Raw genomic sequence first — 22307 nt, forward strand, 5'->3', positions numbered from 1 at the left:
ATCCGCACCTGCGGAAAAACCCTCGCTGGTGCGCATTTCTCCATCTGGCCTGGCTCCGCACCTGCGGTCAAGTGGGCCACTTCTGCGCGTCCGCAGGTGTGACCAAAGCCTCCGCACCTACACTATTTCCGCTTCTGCGCCTACGCCTTCACACCTGCGTGCTCGCAGGTGCATCCAAAATTCCACACCTGCGGTTGATGGCCTGCCCTCCCCTTTCCGCTTCCGAGAGAAAAATGTCGCATCTGCGATGTTCGCACCTGCGGCGATTGCAGCAGAAACTGGAAGCTTCAGCTGCTGCTCCAAACTCCAAAATTGGTCCGAGCCTCGTCGGTTGACACCCGATGCCCCGTCCGAACATACCAACAAGTTCGACATCATAAACTGGACTTTCTTGAACTCTCGGAACATGTAAAACAACGTCAAAACTAAGAATCATACCTCAAACTAAATTGATTCAACTTAAAATTTTCAAATTCTTCAAACTTACTCTGAACGCCGAAATATACTTATACTATTCGGAATGACACCAAATATTTCATGCAAGTCTTAAATTACCATACAGAGCTATTCCTAGGCTCGGGATTCCAAACGAACCCCAATTACTCCAAAACCTACTCCAAACCAAATTTAAAGAACCTTTAAAACTTTAAATAGCTAGTTTCCACTATTAAGCGCCGAAACGCTCCCGGATTGTCCAAAACCCGATTCGAACATACGACCAAGTACAAAATCATCATATGAACCTATTGAAATCATCAAATCCCGATTCCGGGGTCATTTTCTAGAAATGTTTACCCAAGTCAAACTTGGCCTTTTAAAGCCAAACTAAGGAACTAAGTGTTCCGATTTCAACCCGAACACTTTCAAATCCCTAACCAACCATCCCCGCAAGTCATAAATTAGTAAAAGCGCATATGAGGAGTCTTATTTAGGGGAACGGGGTTCTAGAAGGCAAAATGACCGGTTGGGTCGTTATACTTTTGATTTTCAAATCTTCAAGGAACTTTGTGATCTTTGTGCCTATAAACTGTGGCCCGTTATTGCAGGCTATCTCTTTTTGTATTCCAAATCTGCAAATTATGTTCTCCCACAAAAAATCCACCACCTCAAGTTCGCCGATCTTCTGATAAGGACCCGCTTCAACCCACTTAGAAAAATAGTTAGTTAAAATAAAAGGAACTCTTACATTACCAGGGGCCGACGACAGTGGTCCGATGATATCCATTCCCCTCTTCATGAATGGTCATGGAGATAGAACTGAGTGTAATGGTTCTGCTGGTTGATGTACCAGTGGTGCGTAACATAGACACTTATTGAATTTTTGAACGAAAGCTTTAGCGTCTTATTCTATTCGGGGCCAATAGTATCGTGCTTTTCCCATTAGCTTCAGAGGCTCCCAAGCATCGGGCTAGCGGGCCTTGGAAATACTTCTTGTGCAGTTGGCCTCCTTTGAATCTATATCGCCCTGCTTTGGCACGCAGCGCCCGGTATGCCTTGGAATCTTCGGGCAACTTTCTGTGTTCGAGATAATCAATGATCTCATTCCTCCAGTCCCAGACCAAATTAGTCATATTCACCTCACATTAGCTATCTGCGTCCATAACCAAGGTCATGAGCTGCACTACCAGTCCGGAATTTGATCCCTTCATTTTCATTGATGAACCGAGGTTATCTAGTGTATCCACTTCTGCATTTTCTTCCCTCGGGATATGCATAATTGACCACTCGCGGAGACCTGATTTACCACCAGCTGGGAGTCGCATTTGACTTCTATGACCTCAAAATCTAGTCCCCGTGCCAATTTGAGTCCTGCAATCAAAGCTTCATACTCTGCTTCATTGTTAGTCAAATGGACTTTTCTTATGGCCTACCTTAGGGTTTCTCCTCAAGGCGTAGTTAATACTATGCCAAGCCCGGACCCCTTTATGTTGGAAGCTCCGTCCGTAAAAAAGCTCCAAACTCTCGATGTCGATTATGACACCAAAACTACTTCTTTGGTTGTCAGAGGCAGCAATCAGTATCAACCACAAAATTGGCCAAAACTTGTGACTTAATCACAGTCCTAGGTTTATACTCTATGTCAAATTCACTCATTTCGACGGCCCATTTGGCTAATCTACCTGAGAGTTCGGGTTTGTGAAGGATATTTCGTAGGGGAAAGGTGGTCACCATAACTATCGGGTGACATTGGAAGTAAGGCCTCAGCTTTTGAGCGGCAACTACGAGAGCTAAGGCTAGCTTCTCCAAATATGGGTAGCGAGTTTCTTCTCCCGTTAAAATTCTAGTAACGTAATAAATGGGAGATTGCGTACCTTTGTCCTCACGGACTAAAACGATGCTTACCGCTACCTCCAAGACTGCTAGGTAGACAGTGTTTTACCTTTCTCCGTCTTTGATAGTAACGAAGGGCTTGACAAGTACCTTTTCAAATCCCTAAAATCCTACTGGCATTCCGGGGTCCATTCAAAGTTGTTTTTCTTTTTGAGCAGCACGAAGAAATGATGGCATTTCTCTGATGACCGGGAAATGAACCTGCTCAAAGCGGCCAATCTCCCTGTGAGCCTTTGAATTTCTTTCACGCTTGATAGCTGGTCCAGGGTATCTTCAATGGCTTTGATCTTATCGGGGTTTACCTCAATCCCCCTTTGTGATACCAAAACTCCTAGGAACTTGTCGGAGCTGACCCCGAATGCGCACTTCTCGGGGTTAAACTTCATGTTATGCCTCTTTAGGATGCCAAAAGTTTCTTGCAAATGCTTAAGATGAACACCTGCGTTCAAAGACTTAACAAACATATCGTCTATATAAACTTCCATGGTTTTCCCTATTTATTTTTCAAACATCTTGTTTACGAGCAGTTGATAGGTGGCTCCGGCATTCTTTAGCCCGAAAGGCATCGCATTATAGCAATATGTGCTGAAATTCATTATGAACAAAGTCTTTTTCCTGATCCTCCGAGTTCATCTTAATTTGGTTGTACCCGGAATAAGCATCGAGGAAACTCGTTAACTCGTGCCCGGTCGTTGCATCAATCATTTGATCGATGTTTCGCAGTGGGAACGAATCCTTTGGACACACCTTATTCAAGTCCTTATAGTCTATGCCAGTATGGATACTTTACCTCTCGGATCGAACTAATATCAAGTAGGCGAGTTACCTCTTCTTTGACGAATTTATTCCTGGCCTCCGCAATAGGTCGTTTCTTTTGTCTTACCGGAGGGATGCTGGAATCTAAGCTTAACTTGTGTATGCCCATTTCCATCAGGATACCTGTCATATCCGTATGTGACCACGCAAAACAATTGGCATTATACATAGGAAATTCAATAAATCCAGACATGAGCTCGGGGTGTAGTCCTGTCCCTAAATGGAATTTCCTATCCAAGAACTTTTCAAACAATGCAACTTGCTCGAGCTCTTCCGCTATGGATTTCGTTGCGTCCGTCTCTTTTAGTACCTGGAAGTATCTTGTCACCTGATAAGATTCCAATGCTTTTCTCCCTGGTAAACTTCACTTGATTCGGGAGCAGGCGCCGGTTCCTGTACTTGCTATGCCGCATGCTCCTTCCCTTTGCTACTGGAGATCGAAATCGCATCATCTCCCTTTCTGCCAGTTGCTCGCCTTTTACCTTTTTAATCCCTTCGGGAGATGGGAATTTCAACAACTGATGATATGTTGATGGTACGACTCTCATATTGTGCAACCACAGTCTTCCCAGAATAATGTTGTAACCCATATCACCATCCACAACCTTGAAAAGGGTTGTCTTCATCATCCCCTCGGCATTTATGGAAGACAAGATCTCTTATCGAGTCGTTACACTTGCGAGGTTGAATCCAGCGAGGAGTTTTGTGGCCGGAATGATGCTTCTGGTAAGCTTAGCTTGCTCCAATACCCTCCATTGTATGATATTGGCCGAACTTCCTGGATCCACCAGAACACATTTTATTTTAAAATATAATATATTTAAAGAAATTACCAATGCGTCATTGTGCGGTAGCAACAATCGATCTGTGTCTTCCTACGTGAAAGTGATGTTGTCATCAGTGACTTCTCGGAGCCTTTTGCCATGGGTTACTATTACCTTCATCTTCTTTGTTGCCGAGAAGGTAATCTCGTTAATCACGTTGCCCCCAAAGATCATGTTGATCGTATGGCGCGAGGGGTCTTCTCCTATTTTTGAGGGCTCCACGTTATCACGGTTGCATTTGTAATTGTTCTTGGTCCGGTCACTTAAGAATTCCCTGAGATGGTCATTTTTCAGTAATGTCGCCACCTATTCATGCAGACGTTGACAGTCCCCAGTCCGGTGGCCATTAGTCCCATGGTATGCGCACTACAAATTTAGGGTCTCTCTGGCTGGGATCGAACCTCATTGTCTTCGGGAATCTTGCTTCTTTAATGTTCCTCATAGCCGATACTAACTCTATTACACTGACGTTGAAGTTGTATTCTGATAGCCTGGGATAGGAAAGATCCCGAGAACCTGACGTTTCTTTATCCTGCAATGATCTGTTGCTCCGACCCCGATCAGTTCTTCTTTCGGTATCGAATCTGTCTGCTGACCGGAAACCTCTGCCGCGTCCTTCGGACCGCTCGTAGGGCAAAAACTGGCCCCTCGAAGATCGTCTATCTATGTCGAAATCGTCTTTTGATTTTTCTTTATTCTTTTCCTGACCTTTAGCCGACGTCGGGAAGCCAATTTGATCATCTTCAATCCTTATCTTGGACTCGTACCAGTTGTGAACATCCGCCCAAGTCATCGCTTGGAACTCAAGCAAAATTTCCTTTAATTTCCAAGAAGCATCAGAACATTTTGGATTCAAACCCTTGGTGAATGCTTCAGCCACCCATTCATCCGGAACAGTCAGGAGCAACATTCTTTCCTTTTGGAACCGGGTGACAAATTTCTGTAGCAACTCAGACTCTTCTTGTGCAATTCTGAATATGTAGGCCTTTCAGGCCTTTACCTTTCTGGCCCCGGCATGTGCCTTAATGAAAGAATCTGCGAGCATCTCAAAGAAATCTATGGAATGCTTGAGCAATAGAGAATACCATGTCAAGGCTCCCCTCGTGAGAGTCTCCCCGAATTTCTTTAGCAAAATAGACTCAATCTCATGGGGAGATAAATCGTTCCCCTTCCACCGCCGTTGTATAGGTGGTAATATTCTCCTGAGGGTCCAAAGTCCCATCATATTCCGATACGTCGGACATTTTAAAAAGCTTCGGGATCAATTCTGGTGTTGCGCTTGGTTTATACGGCAACTGAGTATACTTCTTTGAGTCCGGCCCTTTCAGCACCGGTGGTGCACCCGAGATTTGGTCCATGCAGGGGTTCACTTCCCTCATAAACCTTAAAAGCTCGCTTTTGAAGGGATCACTCTCGTTATTATGACCGGATCCGCTCCCCCGACCCCCTCGAAGCCGACCCCGCCCTTCGAGGTATTATTTTCGACCCTATGCGTTGTTTGATTTGCGGGAGCACCAGAAGGAACTAGACCTCGTCCATTCGTATTATTGGAAGCACCCGACAATGCCTACTTTAGTTCTGTCATAACCTTGTCCTGTCATGTGAGATGGCCTAGAATGACCTGTTGTTTCTCCTGTAGGACCTTTACCGCCTCAACAATAAGCTCCTCTTCAGCATCATTAGGAGTTGCCTCCCGAACGTGTCGTGGGTATTGTCTGCTGGCGTGGCATCACTTCCTTCATTACAGGTATCACTGATTGAATCCTCGTGCTGAGGCTGGTGACCTCGAGCCTCAATATTGTGTGTGTTGTTAATACCATTATTTTCCATTCTCTGTGATTTTTGCTAAGAACAGATAATCAAAACACGTTAGTAAAAGAGGCAAGGATCAACTTAATTACACGACTGTCTAGGCCCCATAGTGGGCATCAAACTGTTTACCCGTAAAATGATACAGTTGAATTTATACGTGGTTTCTAGATAAGTGAATTAATTCGATCCTGAAATAATAAAAGAATTGAATAAATATGCAATACTTAGCCTTGAGATGAAAATGGAATAGCAGAAACACTAGTTTCGGGAGCAGGGATTCCGAATACAATAACGATGAAATCAAAAAGCAAGAGGATAAAGTTCTATAGAGCTTTTAATAGGTTGTAGCGTAAGTTTGCCAGAAAATTTATGTTATTTACAATGATAACAGAGCTCACTATTTATAGTTGCACCTAGGGAATAAGGTCCTAGGATCATGCCGTTCTTTAATGTCAATTATGAGGGCTATTTAAGAATGTGTAACGATGGACATGAATGACAAATTCTTTGTAAAGAGAAGTGTACTAAATGCTGTAGAATATTCTCCATTAAATGCTATCAGGTGGCAGGTGTTTATTGCATCTTTATGAGCATCACTCTTTCCGGTAACAAAATGGAACAATTGTCTTCGGTTTTAGCTATCCTCTGCCTTCGGCTCCATGTGCCACTCTCTTATGCAATTACTTAACATATTATATTTTATCCTATACAATATATACATATATATAATATATATTATTTAAATATATATCATCTTTTATCCTAAATGATAGTGAAGTATGAGGTTAAGCCAAGTGGCATATTGAGAAAATGCGACTTGGCACTTTTAAGACAAAATTTAAATAAATTTTAAGACAAAATATCATTAGGACAAAATCTAATCTAAATTGTTCAAGAAATGTTTATATAATAAAATTTTTATTTAAGAAATATTCTCCCATTAATTTTGGACTAAGTGACTGATTTTCCTTCATGATATATTTCCAACTCAGAGCTTAGTTTGTATGATATTATCCCTTTAATTTAGGTGCTTATTTAATAACAAAATATTTATTTTGACTGATATGATATATATATATATATATATAGCGTCATTATTAATTTATATTTATATTCTAAAATATTTATATTATTAAAAGGAGGGTAATTTGCAATGTAGTTAAGCCAAGTGACATATTAAGAGTATGCCACATAGAAAAATTAGGACAAAGTTAATACATATCTATATACATAAATTAAGAGGATAGTTTGTTATGTGGTGACCAAATGCCAAGCTAATAAAAAGTCATTTGATAATTTTAGGAAAATATTAATTATTAAGACTTAGTCGTTTATACTATGGATAGGACCACGAAAGTCTTACTAGGTAAAGAAAAATAAAATTTTGATAACAAATTAAAATTTTAATATATAAAATAAATGTCGCACGTAGGTAATTTTACTAACAAAAATTAAAAATTCAATTTGTATCTTGAAACTAATAGAAAAATAGAATTTAATTGCACGTCGTACAAAAGCAAATACTATAAGGAAACTCAATAGATTTGGAACATAATAATTAAAGAACTTATGTATTAATATTTTGATCATAGATAGAATATTACTATAATAAGCTAATTAAATTTTGTTAGTAGGGAAGAGAATATATAAAGAAGAAAATAGTGATAGTGTGAGGATACTTATACTATGAATTAATTTAAATAAATAAATTAAATAATTAAATAATATAATATTACTGATAGATTTAAATGATAAAAGCATTTCAAGTAAGAGGATAAAGTGTAAAAATACATTAAATTTTAAGATTTTTTTATATTTAGCGATGATTATTAAAAATATAATAATCATGACACTAAGTCAGTTGGTAAACTAATAAAAAATCACATGACAATATAATAATATTAAGTAATGAGTAATACAATAACTATAAGCAAAGAACAAAAAGAGAAAAAAGTAGAAGTATAAGACATATTTGAATTTGAGATATAAAATAAAGTGGTAGTAAGAATTTTATTAAAATTATACAATTTAATATGCTCAAACAAGATAGATCTCAACATGACATGTTTAGTGGGCGTTTGGACATATGAATTGTGAAATTTCGGAAAAAAGTAAAATTGTTTTCTAAGTGAAAATGGTATTTGAAAATTAGAGTTGTGTTTGGACATGAATACAATTTGGAGCTATATTTGAATTTTTATGAGTGATTTGAAGTGAAAGTTTTGAAAATAGCTTTTTTGGAGTTTTTAAAATTTTCAAAAATTTTCGAAATTCATCTTCAAGTGAAATTTGAAATTTTCATGGCCAGACGGGCATTTAGTATTCTTTAATATTGACCGAAAAATAAAATTCAAGTAATAAAATCAAGGGATTATGTTGTTACATATTTAAAAAGAAAAAGAAAAATAAAACATATTATCCAGTATGAGATTTGAGAAATGATTTCATATTTTTCTTAATGAATATCTAATGATTATCTATAAATTTTATATGAAAGTTTAAATACTAAGGTTATTTTTACATAAGCTAAATAATAGAAATCATAATTTGACATGATTTATGTCTGTGCATCGTGCAGATACTAATACTAGTGTAAATTAAAAGAAAAACAAAGTAGTAATTATCCCTTTGAACAAAAGAAAGTAGATAAATTTTATTAGGACCAATTTAAATTTTGGGGATGCTTAGAGTTTCGAAGAAAACTTAAATATGCCTCAGTCCCAAATAAGTTGAGATCGACGATACAAATTCTTATTTCTTTCATTTAGCTCAACTCATAAAATTATTATTACTAAAATAAATTGAAAGTGCAAATTAAAAAGATATATATATATATATATATATATATATATATATATATATATATATATATATATATATATATATATATATATATAATTTTCTCTTCCATGGTAAACTTTAATCCCAACTAGTCAGTATCACCTATATGGATCTTTCTCTTCCATTGTTTCCTATCTTTAGCTAAGTGTCACGACCTAAAACCCACAATAGGTCGTGATGGCGCCCAACGTCGCCGTTAGGCAAGTCAACGGTGAACTACCAAATTAATTATGCATTTTATTATTTTCGAAATCGTGAATTTTATTAGATAAAGAAATCAACGCATTAAAATCATGGAAACTTACAATTTAAATAGAATAGATAATAAAAGTGTGTAAATGCTAAGCAAAACCACAAATAACTTCTAGAACATCCCAAAACCCGATGTCACAAGTGCATGAGCGTCTACTAAAGAGTGCAATAATAATACAACATCTGTCTGGAATATAAAATAGATAGGATAAAAAAAATAAATAAAAAGGACACTCTGTGGGTTGCGGTGCGTAGCATAGAAAGCAGCTCACCATTAAGTCCCTTCAGTAGTAGCGCCTACGCGCCAAGATGGCCACCAAATGAAGCTGTCAGATCCTGCACATTTAGTACAAAAGTGTAGTATGAGTACATAAATCAACGCATACCCAATAAGTAACTAGCCTAACCCTATAGAAGTAGTGATGAGAGGTCGACATCGACATTTACTAGTGGTCCAATAAATCAATATGATAACTCATAACATATATGAAGCACAACAGTAGTAGTGAGATAAAAACTGTAACTAACATAATCCTCCAAAAATTTCCTTTAATGATATAAATCTCTCAAATCTCATTTTCCATCTCAACAGATCTGAAATATCAAGTGCAATCTCAAATGGATAAGGAATACCATATAAAATGCCATGCCTCAATAGAAGAGGGATCTCGTGAATATTCGGACTGCTAGCGATGTAACGCACGATTATGCCGAGGTCATACGACCCAATCCAGAGTGGTGTGTGCACTGCCGAGGGTCGGCCGACACGAACCAGAGATACATCTCAATATACTTCCGAGGCATTTGGCCCGATCCACAGGAAGGGAAGAAACTTATCGAAGTAGAAGTCACTTGCTTATAACACATATGCAGGAGCATAAAGTAAACATGACTTTTACCGTTTATCAAATATCTCGCCAAACAACTCAAGGTGATAAAGCTCGGCCTAATCTATTCCCAAATCAATTTCAATTATAAATTCACTTGATTAAGATAGTAAAACGAGTTCAAATAATTCAACTATTACATGATAAAGTCCTAAGTCTAGCCGGACATAAATATGGTTTTAGTTACGTACGGACTCTCGTTATCTCGTGCGTACGTAGCACCCACAACTAGTAGCACACAATAATTTTAATACCTACGGGGTAGATTCCCCCTCACAAAGTTAGACATGAGACTTACCTCGCAATGAAGTTCCATAAACGGTTCCAACGCCTCTCTAACACCTCAAACCAATGCCCATCGATCCGAAACTAGTCAAACAACGTACAAACCAATAATGGTGTCATTTCCTGTTTTCCTTTCCTATTACTATTATTTTGGTGAATTGATTTTCAAGATAAATTTACTACGCTGAATCATTTTCTCATACCCGAGTTATTTATAACATAACGATTTTAAATAAAAGAATTATTAATCTGCTTACTTTTTGTGACTCTTAAGTTAAAACTCACTATTTCATTTGGTACTTTACTATTCTTAATAGTTGTCATATTTCACTTTAATTGATTTTTCAACTTAAACTCCTTACCTCATCTGATGTTTATACTTTACCTAAAAAACGTTATTAAGTTTTAATTTAGCAAATTCTATATTTAATTCAGTATCTTATCTGATGCTTTATTTTACTTAAAAATATTATTTTCTTCACCCAAATGATTTCTAAAATAACCTCGTTTTCTTATTTGATCCCATATTTTATTTAAGGTTGTTATTATGCCTTATTGTATATAAATAAACCTCTTGAATATTTTATTTAGTAGTTTACACGAATACGATGTACATGATAGCACGTGGACTTTGCCGTGCGAAAGAGATTTGGGAAAAATGTAGGCACGAAGTGCCATGCTTGTAAGATTTACGAGGAGTGGTACCTCGGGTAGTTCTTGTTGTGACTTGTGCATTAGGTACGATTTGATGGATTGAGTTGTCATCGGTTACCCTTACTTGGTTCGAGACTTATGTCTGCACGACTGGAGACTTCAAGGTATACCTGCTTGGCGTTCGCGGGTTCCGAAGTCACCTTCTGTTGCATTTTATTTCCATTGATCCTATTATTCAAGACAGTGATGTATTTATTATTTCTGGGGACTCTTAATAAAACTTATGACTTGTACTACCAGTTTTGGGATATTATGTATCTATCTTGGGATTATTGGCTTATATAGAAATTTCCGGTTCATATTTATCAGTTGTTTAGTAGAATTTGTTATCATTTCAGTATGTGTTAGACTTACTTAATTTTAGAGATTAGGTGTCATCACGACTCATTCGGAGAGATTTTGGGTCGTGACACCCCTACTCCACCCACCCACCCTTCCTTCGTACAAAACACGCCCTTAGTCTTAATTTTGGATAAAAGTCGAGTAAACCACTATGTCCTATTTGGGGATCAGAAAACGAATGAATGCGGCGAGTGAATACTTGATCCCTAGAGGCCACTTCCAAAATTATTCTTTAGCAAAAAGGTAAGACTATATGTTCTTTTACGTGTCTGTTAACGTTTCATTTTTTTATTGGAAAAATATTTGCAATATGTACCTAATCCTAATGTCCTCCCTGCAAAGAAAAGAAAATCAAAATTCAATAGCTTTTGCACCTATCCATTAGTGGATATCACAAAGTCTTTTTTTTGGGGGGTTTTGATTTCTCATCCCAGTATTTACTATTTATCACAAAGTCAATGGTCACAATTATAGTGACAAATTGAAAATGATATCATTCATTTGATCTAACATCTTTTTATTTTTCATTTGATTTGAGTTGATTTCTTCCTTTTTTATTTTTCAGGAAGATGAATTACCGTAATAGGGTAATCAAAATACAAAGGTAGAAACGAGCGTAGCAAGTTTTTTTTAGTTAAATATCATAATTCGATATGGAATTACTATATCAATTCGATTGAACCGAATAAGTTTGATGCAAATTTTTTACAAAATATGAATAAATATTAAATTTTAAATTCAATTATTAATGTTTGAGGACGTTATCCTAGAATTAGATACTAAAATCTTAATCCGTGCTATGCAACACGCAATGTTGATAGTTGCAACCTACCGGCTGCAGAAATGGAGGTTCTGCTGGCTAACCTCCATTTCCACGAACTTCCTTACCAAGTCTCTCCATCCCCGCCCACAACCCCCCCAACACACACACTAAACCCAAACAGCTCATATATAAACACACTCCCTCCAGCTAGTGAAACCCAATTCAAAATTCTTTATACTCTTTTGCTGTTCCTGTGCATTTTTGCTTGTTTCGTTAGTAGTAAGTTTCTTCATACTCAGTTCAATTTTGTAAATTGTTATAAACTGAAAACACCTTCTGTAGTTTCTTCAATATGATGACATGGATTTTAGTTTCTTGCTTTCTTGAACTGAAATGAAAGTCGGTTTTTGGTTTGATAAGGTAAATTAGGTTGAAAGCTGGAATATGCCTTTTCTAGATGCATACTTTTGTGGATCATCTTCCTTTTAATGCCATGTTTACAGAGTATGGGCAATTTGTTGTGCTGTGTAAAAGTTGATCAATCCACGGTTGCAATTACGGAGCAGTTCGGCAAGTATCAAAATGTGCTTCAGCCTGGGTGCCACTGTCTCCCTTCGTTCCTTGGATTCAAGGTAGCTGGTCATCTCTCCCTCAGGGTGCAGCAACTGGATGTTCGCTGCGAGACCAAGACAAAGGTCTATTCTTTATTCCAAAACGAGAATTACATCGACTTGAAATATACTGTTTTGGTACTTCATAGCTGAATCATCAAAGTCAATCAAAATTGGTACTTTCACAAAACATAAGTAGCCAGTAGGTGATGGTTTTTCAGTATTTACACCTGTATGACATATACATTTATTGCAATAAATGTGCAGGATAATGTATTTGTCAATGTAGTGGCATCAATTCAGTACCGTGCTCTTGCAGACAAAGCAAATGATGCTTTCTACAGACTAACCAACACTAAGGGTCAAATTCAAGCCTATGTTTTCGATGGTAGATCTCTATGATGTCTCTTTATATACATCTGATGATTTTCCCTTTGACTTGAGTTTTATTCTAACAAATTTATTTCTTACAATATATTGATTTCAACAGATAATGCTAACTTATACAGGTGTAAATTTTATGTTTCTTCAGTCATAAGAGCAAGTGTTCCAAAACTCAATATTGATGATGTTTTCGAGCAGAAAAATGAAATTGCCAGGGCTGTTGAGGATGAACTTGAGAAGGTTAGCCAAATCCTCAATGCTTCTTTTCACCGCTATCATATAGTGGATCTCATACAAGTGCCATTATGATCCTGTACAGGCTATGTCGGCTTATGGATATGAAATTGTTCAGACACTTATAGTTGATATAGAACCAGATGAGCATGTTAAGAGAGGTTTAACCCCATGCGCACGGCACCTTGCGGCGCTACTTGCACGAGGCCTCGCCGTTCCGTTGCCAAAAGCCATCAGCTGCCACGAGCGATGTCGCCTCCCAATTTTGCCCCCAACAACCGATGGCATTCGGAACCACCAGTAAAAGATGACCAATTCCATTCGCACTTTTCCCCAACTCCATCCGCAAAGAAACCCATTACCAAAAAATACCCCGGGAATGGAGGAAAAGATTAAAAATTTTAAAGAAAAACTTTAATGAAATCAATGCTGGTATGTCTAAAATCTTTTTCCTCTAATTAATACCTTGTTTGGCCAAACTTCTTTTTGGCCAAAAGTATTTTTTTTGTTGTTTCCGGCAATGCTTTTTTTCCAAAGTTAAAGTGTTTGACCAAGATTTTAGAAGAAAAAAAAGTGCTTTTGAGTAAAAGCAGAAGCAGTTTTTAAGACGTAGAAAAAAGTAGTTTCTTCCGAAAAATACTTTTGAGAAAAATACACTTTGAAGCACTTTTTAAAAGTTTGGCCAAATATTAATTGTTGCTCAAAAGTGTTTTTCAAATTAATTAGCCGAACAGAAATTGCTTCTCAGCAAAAATACTTTTTTGAAAAGCACTTATAAGAAAAACACTTTGCAAAATAAGTTGATTTTAGAAGTTTGGCCGGACATGCTATATGCCTACTAATCGCGCGTTCTGTTTGTCAACTGCTCTCAGTAGATAATCTCAACAGGAATATATACATCACTGGATGGATTTTCCTTCCATTAAAAATGTGAATTATTTATGTAAAAGAAATTCTACACACTGTTAAATGGCCGCTTTAGGAGTTGTGGTGCAATCTATGTCTACCAAGCTTCTTCAAGGGCTAAATCTATTCTCTTTACCTGTTTAATGTTTTGTGGTTGACCAAATTGAAGACTGATATTCTTATTCAATTTGTCATGCTATTTTTATGTCTTAACTGTCTTCAACTTTGCAGCTGCTCGGATGAGGTTGGCTGCTAATGAGAAGGCAGAGGCAGAGAAGATTTTACAAATTAAAAGGGCTGAAGGAGAGGCAGAGTCAAAGTATCTCTCAGGATTAGGTATTGCACGACAACGTCAAGCAATTGTGGATGGTTTAAGAGACAGTGTGCTTGGCTTCTCAGTGAATGTGCCTGGAACCTCGGCAAAGGATGTTATGGACATGGTCCTTTTAACTCAGTACTTTGACACCATGAAAGAAATTGGCGCTTCCAGCAAATCATCTGCCATTTTCCTTCCTCATGGGCCTGGTGCTGTAAGAGATGTGGCAAGCCAGATTCGTGACGGACTCCTTCAAGCTTCTACTGAGCGTTAAATGTTCTCTCAGAAATGTCAATGTGTTTCCCTTGAAGCAGCTATTTTCCCTTTTGTCTTTATTTTGTCAAGTGTGGAAATATGTGGTGAGATTGACTTTGAAGTTGTGATTAGTACTATCCTATGTACAGGAGTATGTAAATTTTTGAAGATCTTCACACCCTTTTTTGAAGAATTATGAATTGCTATCTGATATTTGGCAGCTTACCTTTATGCTTCATAAATTTTATCTTCTTCCCTATTTTGCTCTTCTGGAGCAATCGTGCTTCCCAATTACCAATCTTTCATATCATGGTCCTTTGCTTAACAATTGTCATTGGTTCTGCGTACGGATAAAATCGGAGATAGAGCTACACCCGATTTCTCGATAAAGAAACGAGAGGACAATGCGATCCAATATGACCTCGGGTAAAGCCGAGGGCTCCCATAGATCAGAGCCCGGGGAGGATGAATGATGCGCCAGAACCGAACACGGCCAAATATGGGAAGGATCGGGTTCGAGCAAAATAAAAAATCGATACTAAAGGAAAAACGGTTGGAGAGGACAGACGAGGGGCCAAAATATTCACTCTTATCCAGACATTATGGCACAAATCTCGTCTGATATAAACGGCGTATCACGGTTTATCAGGAAAAAAAAGATTTTTACCTTATTTAGACTTGTACTCGAATTGAAACTCCCCTACTATATAAAGGGGGAACCTTTTTATTTTTGGGATCACTGTTAGCACGCATATCAAAGGAATAAAGTCAATTTTTGTTATCTAATTATTGTTCAAAGTGTTCTTGAGCTGCTTATTCGTTTAGTCGCAATCGAGCCCATTTCGAGGGCTTAATCGGAACCAATTTCCAGTATTCATCATAAAGCCAGGCTTGATCATCCATTGTGTTTGGTTTGATTGTTTTGTTTTCCTTTAATTTATTTATTTACTGTCCTTAGATCATTCGTGTTAAATTAAATCACATATCCTTTAAATCGTGTATAAATTCAATTGTTACTCATTTTAAGGGTGAACAGTTTGGCGCCCATCGTGGGGAAAAGGATAATAGTGGTGATTTAATACGAATCTGCATAACACACCCTATATTATAGTTGCTCTTTGAAGTTTGATTTCAGGTCTATTTAAAATGTCAAATTCTCAGTCCGCTCATTTGAGCATTGATGCCGAGTCAGGCTACCACGGTGAAAACAATAATGTGGTACCAAGCAATGACGTACCCCCTGTTGATCCTAATGGTGTCCCAATCGTTGACCCAATCGATGCTAACTCACAAGTTTCCATCAACATCAACCTGTCAACTGATCCCGAAAATAGAGTTCGCGGAGTACCCCGACTGTAAGCTCGAGAAGCTCGTGAGGGGGGAAGGTGATGGAGTAAGCTTGCGATTGATTTTTGAAATGCTACAAGCTCATCAAGTTCCACTAGCACAGTTGCAGAATCAAAATCACGCACAGAGCACGGCGGAACCCGAGCGGGTTAGGGAACATGTTTAGAGAGACGAACAGAATATTACAGAACCAGATGAGTTCGGGCCCGGAGAGACTTCCGAGTTGATGAAAATGCTAGAAGCATTAACAAAATGGGTGGAGTCTAGCAAAATGAAGATAGAGGCAAATGACAAGAAGGTGGAGACTTACAATTCAAGGGTATATCAGATCCTAGGAGTGCCTCCAATATTGAAGGGACCGGATTCCAAAACGTTCTTTTAGAAACCTTTTCCTCCGAGCGCGGCACCAAAGCCAATTCCTACTTCTCGATATTCCCAAGTATAATGGGACCACAAATCCAAACGAGCATGTAACCTCCTACACATGCACAATAAAAGGCAATGACCTAGAAAACGACAAGATCGAATCGTTGTTGCTGAAGAAGTTTGGAAAAACCTTGTCGAAAGGAGCAATGATATGGTACCATAACTTACCTCTAAATTCTGTTGATTCATTTGCTATGCTTGCAAATGCCTTTGTTAAAGTCCATGTCAGCGCTATCAAGGTCGAGATGAGGAAATCAGACCTCTTCAAAGTCAAGCAAAGGGACAATGAGATGCTTAGGGAGTTTGTGTCGAGGTTCCATATAGAACAAATGGACCTGCCTCCGGTTGTAGATGATTGGGCCATTCAGGTGTTTACTCAAGGGCTTAACCCCCGAAGTTCCATTGCTTCTCAACAATTGAAGCAAAACTTGGTGGAGTACCCGGTGGTCATTTGGGCTGACATTCACAACAGATACCAGTCAAAGATCAGAGTCGAGGACGACCATCTAGGCCTGGTCGCCACCCGACCAGGAATGACAGGAGAAGCGACCAAGGTCCTATCAACCAAGGTCTGATGAGTCTGAACGGTTTCGACAGACCGCTTGGGAGCAGAGATACCCCGAGACTATCAAAATATAGCTTCAGCGGTGATGCAATGAGTATGATATCGGCCATTGGCCGCATCAATGAAACCAAATGGCCAACGCCACTCTAGTCCGATCCCGAACAGAGGGATCACAACTTGATATTTAAATACCACAGTACTCACGGTCACAAGACCGAGGATTGTCGACAGCTAAGGGATGAAGTGGCTCGTCTATTCAACAATTGACATCTTCGGGAATTCCTAAGTGAGCGAGCCAAAACTCATCTAAAAAACAGGGACGCCAACAAACCAACTAAGCAGGAAGAACCTCAACACGTGATTAACATGAATATTGGGGAGTAGATATCCCACCAGGGCCTATGATTAAGCGCACCAAAGTTTCTATCACAAGGGAAAAATACACTCGGGGTTACGTTCTGGAGGGGTTCTTCTCGTTCAGCGATGAGGATGCCGAGGACATCATTCAACCTCACAAAGAAGCATTGGTAATATCAATACTCATTAATAAATCTCGAGTTAAGCGTGTGCTGATTAGTCTAGTTAACTCGGCCAACATCATCCGATGGAGAGTCATAGAACAATTGGGGTTATTGGGCCAAATCATACCGGCAGTACGAGTATTTAACGGGTTCAACATGGCATGCGAGATAACGAAGGGAGAAATAACCCTACCGGTAAACACTGTTATGACCACCCAGGAAACGAAATTTTATGTAATTGAGGGGGATATGAGATACAATGCCTTGTTTGGGAGGCCATGGGTCTACAACATAAGAGTGGTGCCTTCGACCTTACATCAGGCATTGAAATATTTCACCCCAAGCGGAATCAAAATAGTCTACGGGGAACAACTAACCGCAAAGGAGATGTTCGCTGTCGAGGAGGTGATCCTGGTGCCCACGATTACAACATCAAAGAGTGAGGAACTGGTCGAAGAGAAAGGAACCAAATAGCAATCACCGGTCCCAACCCCGACCAGGCCGGAGAAACAAATGGACCATTCAACAAACAAGGAAGATGATTTCGGGGTCCCGAGATCCTTCATAGAACCCGATGACATCGATACCACCAAATTAACGATCAAGGAATTGGAGCAGTTCATACTGATCGAGTATTTACCGGATAGAAAGGTATACCTAGGCACGAGATTAACCACTAAGCTCAGGACATCTCTCACAAAGGCTGTATATGCCTCACACCTATTCCCAACCATCCACTGTGCCTTAAGGAAAGACACCACCTTGCTAGGAACATAATCTAAAGTACCCATCCACTCCAATCGCAGCCAATCTGGCATAGCCAACGTCATCGTCTTGGTGTGACAATCAAGAATATCATGATAGGGTGACAACCATTCCATACCCAAAATAACATCAAAATCTACCATACGGAGCAATAACAGGTCAACTTTGGTCCCTGAACCACCAAGAACAACTAAACACGACTAATACACACAGTCAACAATAATGGAATCCCCCACTAGCATGGACACATAGACAGGAGAACTCAAGGAATCACGGAATACACCAAAATATGGAGCAAAGTAAGATGATACATAGGAATAAGTGGAGCCTGGATAAAATAAGACTGATGCATCTCTATGATAAACCGGAACAATACCTGTGATAATTGAGTCAGATGCAACCGCCTCCGTCCTAGTATAAAGAGCATAACATTTGTCATGGCCTCCCCCTCTAGGGCGACCTCTACCTACCCGACCTCCACCCTAGTTGACTGTGAAGGTGGTGTGGCAACTGGTGCGGTGACCATGACCTAAGAAGCCTAAGAACCTTGTGGAATACACAGAGCCTGAGTAGTCTATAGAGGTGCACCTTTCTTGAGTCTGGGGCAGTCCCTCACCATATGACGTGTGTCACCATACTCAAAAATAAGCTATTGGAGGACGTGACTGCTGAGACTGGCTTGAGCCTGGTCGGCTGGACTAACTGCTGAAAGCACCTCGTGTAGGAGGTGCACTAGATAGTGGCAGTGCATAATGGGCAACCTAAGGCCTGGGAGTAGCTGGAATACTGCTAGAAGCTAGAAGTGCTAAATGAACAGGACGTCTCACATAGCCTCTACCATGACGGGCTGCAACTGGAGCACGGACACCACTATATGTGCCAGAATCGCGAGGCCTCTTGGCCTCCCTCTCCTTTCTCTCCCGACTCCACATACCCTCCAATCTCCTAGCGCTCCACAACCTGCTGATATGGGGTATCAGTCTCCAACTCTTAAGCCATGTTGAATCTAATAATGTGGTTGAGCCCCTCGATAAATCGACAAACTCGCTCTCTGACTGTGGATACTAAAGTTGGTGTATGTCAGGACAACTCACTGAACTTGACAGCATACTCTGATATGGTCATAGCCCCCTGACACAACATCTCAAACTCTACGCGCTATGCATCACGAAGGCTCTGGGGAATAAACTCCCTCATGAACAAACTTTACGCACCATGCATCACGAAAGCTCTGAGGAATAAACTCCCTCATGAACATCTCTCAAAACTAAGCCCAAATGAGTGCAGCTGCCTTGGCTTAACTACCCAACTCATATGCTCCCAACCACTGATAAGCCACTCCCTTAAGCTGGAACGTAGTGAAAACAACCCCACTCGACTCTACAATACCCTTAGTACGGAGGATACAATGGCGCTCCTTAAGAAAATCTTGTGCATCCTCTAAATCTAAGCCACTGAAAGTAGTAGGGTGGTACTTCTTGTACCTCTCGATCCTGAGCTGCTCTTCCTCAGATACTGCTACCCTGACCTTGGACTGAACTGGGATAACCGACTGTACTGGTATAAACTCTAGGACCTGGTCAACCTAGACCCGCTGCTCTGGGGTGCGGGGTGCGGGAGTCTGTGCTCCTCCCTCATTCTGGGATGTTGCTGGAGCAAGTGGAATTAACCCTGCCTGAGCCAAAGTGCCAAACATGCTCAAAACCTAGGCGAGAGTCTTCTGAAGTGCAGGGTAGTAATAGGCATCTCAGGTGCCTGCCCCCCCCGACTGGAGCTATTAGTGGCTCCTCTGTAGCAGTTTGGGTAGGTGCTCTGGCTGCACCACGTGCCCCTCATCGGCCTCTGCCCCAGCCCCGACCTCTTGTGGCTCTAGCAAAGGGCGTGGGTGTCTAATCATCAGATCCAATTGTGCGTGCCCTCACCATCTGTGAGAGAAAAGAAAGACAGAGATTTATAATTTTGAAGTCAACAAATTCGCACGATAAAGAATCAAAGAAGTGAAACTTTTCCTAAAAGTTCCATAGCCCCCCGATGATAAGTACAGACGTCTCTGTACCGATCCGCGAGACTCTACTAAACCTGCTTGTGACTCATAACACCTATGAACCTAGAGCTTTGATACCAACTTGTCACAATCCTAATTTTCCTCCGTAGGATATCGTGATGGCACCAAGTCTCTAAGACTAGGTAAGCCTATCATTCATGCAAAATATAACTGAAATAATAATTAAAGCCTCAATAACTCAACAACTAGTATAAAATAAACTCTGCAACTGAGCATGTACAATTTCCCAAAACCCGGAGAATACAAGCCACAAGCTCTATGAAGTACTATTGAATATCTCTATACATTATTGTCTATAAAAGGATAAGGAAATAAAATATTCTAGGTAGAGGGGGACTCTGAGGCCTTCGGATGCCGACATGTATACCTTGAAGTGTCCGAAGCTGAGCTCTCGCTAGTGCCTGGACTGGTAGGAGATACCTGGATCTGTACAAAATAATATGCAGAAGCGTAGCATGAGTACACCATGACGGTACCCAGTAAGTGCCAAACCTAACCTCGGTAGAATAGTGACGAGGTCAAGTCAAGGCCCTACTAGAATAAATAAGAACTCAACAAGTGTATAACAATGAAATAATGATAACAATAGAAATGAGACAATTAAGGAAATACACCAAGAATAGCTACACTAAACTAAGGCAAATAATGCATCAGAGCAGAAAATAAGGGATGCTATGATACAGAACAAAACAAAAAAACACAAGTGCAGAAATATAAAGTATCAACAAGAGTCACTACCGAGATATCGCCTCGTAGTCTCAGATCACAAATCAATTCACAATCTTTTCTTATATCACTATTGGAGCCTTGCATTTAGTTTTGAAAATTATTTTTTCGAAATAGCTTCCCCCGTTTTAGACCACCTTATCACACCGTGTGGCTACTAGTAGTTCTCCTACTAGCCACGCGTATCAATATCACAACATATCATAAATCGCACCTTAAGTGCCCAATATCACAACTTGCCAAAGAAGCAACAATAATAGTTTTTTAACAATAAAGATCCTATGGCTCAACCACAGTGTACACAACAATCTCAACAATAACAACAGTAAGTGAATAACTCAACATAATAGTATTTTACAACTTAACACTTTGCCTCAATATGAATCACGGCCTTTATAACTCAATAACAGTTTCATCAACAAGATATTCCAAGAATAACAACTTCAAGTAAGAAATTTACGATTAAATAATGAATAAGGAATAAAGGAAACAACATCAACTTCAACTAAACATGTAGGGCAATTAACAAGTAAGAGATAAGTTGAGCATGTGACGATAGACTAGAAATGACGATTATAACATGTTAAGGTAACTCAATTAATGCATGAAAGGAATCTACATAGCAAAAGCCAGTAAATTTCAACATTTAGCCCGTGCACACACTCGTCACCTTGCGTACACGGCTTTCACATATCACAGTTATCACAAACAACACTAATCCTAAAGGGTAATTATCTCACACAAAGTTAGGCAAGACATTTACCTCAAAACACGCCAACTCAATCCACTAGTAAGCCTTTCCCTCAATTATCCAACCCCGAACAGCTCGAATCTAGACAAAACGACTTCATACCATAAATATAAACTATAGAAAACTATTTCGAATAATAAAGTTACGATCTTTACAAAAAAATAAAAAGTCAACACGGGCCCACGTCTCGGAACCCAATCAGAGTTATAAAATCCGAACACCCATTCGATAACGAGTCCAACCATACAAGAATTACTCAAATCCGACCTCAAATTTTCTTTCAAATCCTCAAATTTTAGCCTAAGAAGCTTCTCATAATTTTTCCTAATATTTCCAACTCAAATCACTAATAAATGATGAAATTAATAATATATTCGTGTAATTTAACCAAAATCGAGTTAGGATTTCTTATCCCAATGATTTTCTTGAAAAATCTCCCAAATATCGCCACAAACCAAGCTCTCTAGGTCCAAAAATGGATTATGAAATTCAAACCATTGAAGAGCCCTTTTTTCCCCAGCGATCCTTGCTTTTACGGGCCTGGGATCGCACCTGCGATGCTGCACCT

At 39.3% G+C, this 22307-nt stretch overlaps 1 protein-coding gene across 1 annotated transcript; it reads left to right on the plus strand.

Moving 5' to 3' along the window:
- The first annotated feature begins 12165 nt into the window (after window positions 1–12165).
- Window positions 12166–14783, plus strand: LOC107776865 (hypersensitive-induced reaction 1 protein-like). Its single transcript, XM_075244971.1, has 6 exons — window positions 12166–12562; window positions 12746–12866; window positions 13011–13102; window positions 13182–13243; window positions 13482–13528; window positions 14234–14783. The coding sequence occupies exons 1-6, from the start codon at window positions 12356–12358 to the stop codon at window positions 14590–14592; spliced, it is 888 nt and encodes a 295-aa protein (XP_075101072.1). The 5' UTR covers window positions 12166–12355; the 3' UTR covers window positions 14593–14783.
- The last annotated feature ends 7524 nt before the right edge of the window (window positions 14784–22307 follow it).

This window comes from Nicotiana tabacum, chromosome 22, assembly GCF_000715075.1.
Source record: "Nicotiana tabacum cultivar K326 chromosome 22, ASM71507v2, whole genome shotgun sequence".
NCBI lineage: Eukaryota > Viridiplantae > Streptophyta > Magnoliopsida > Solanales > Solanaceae > Nicotiana > Nicotiana tabacum.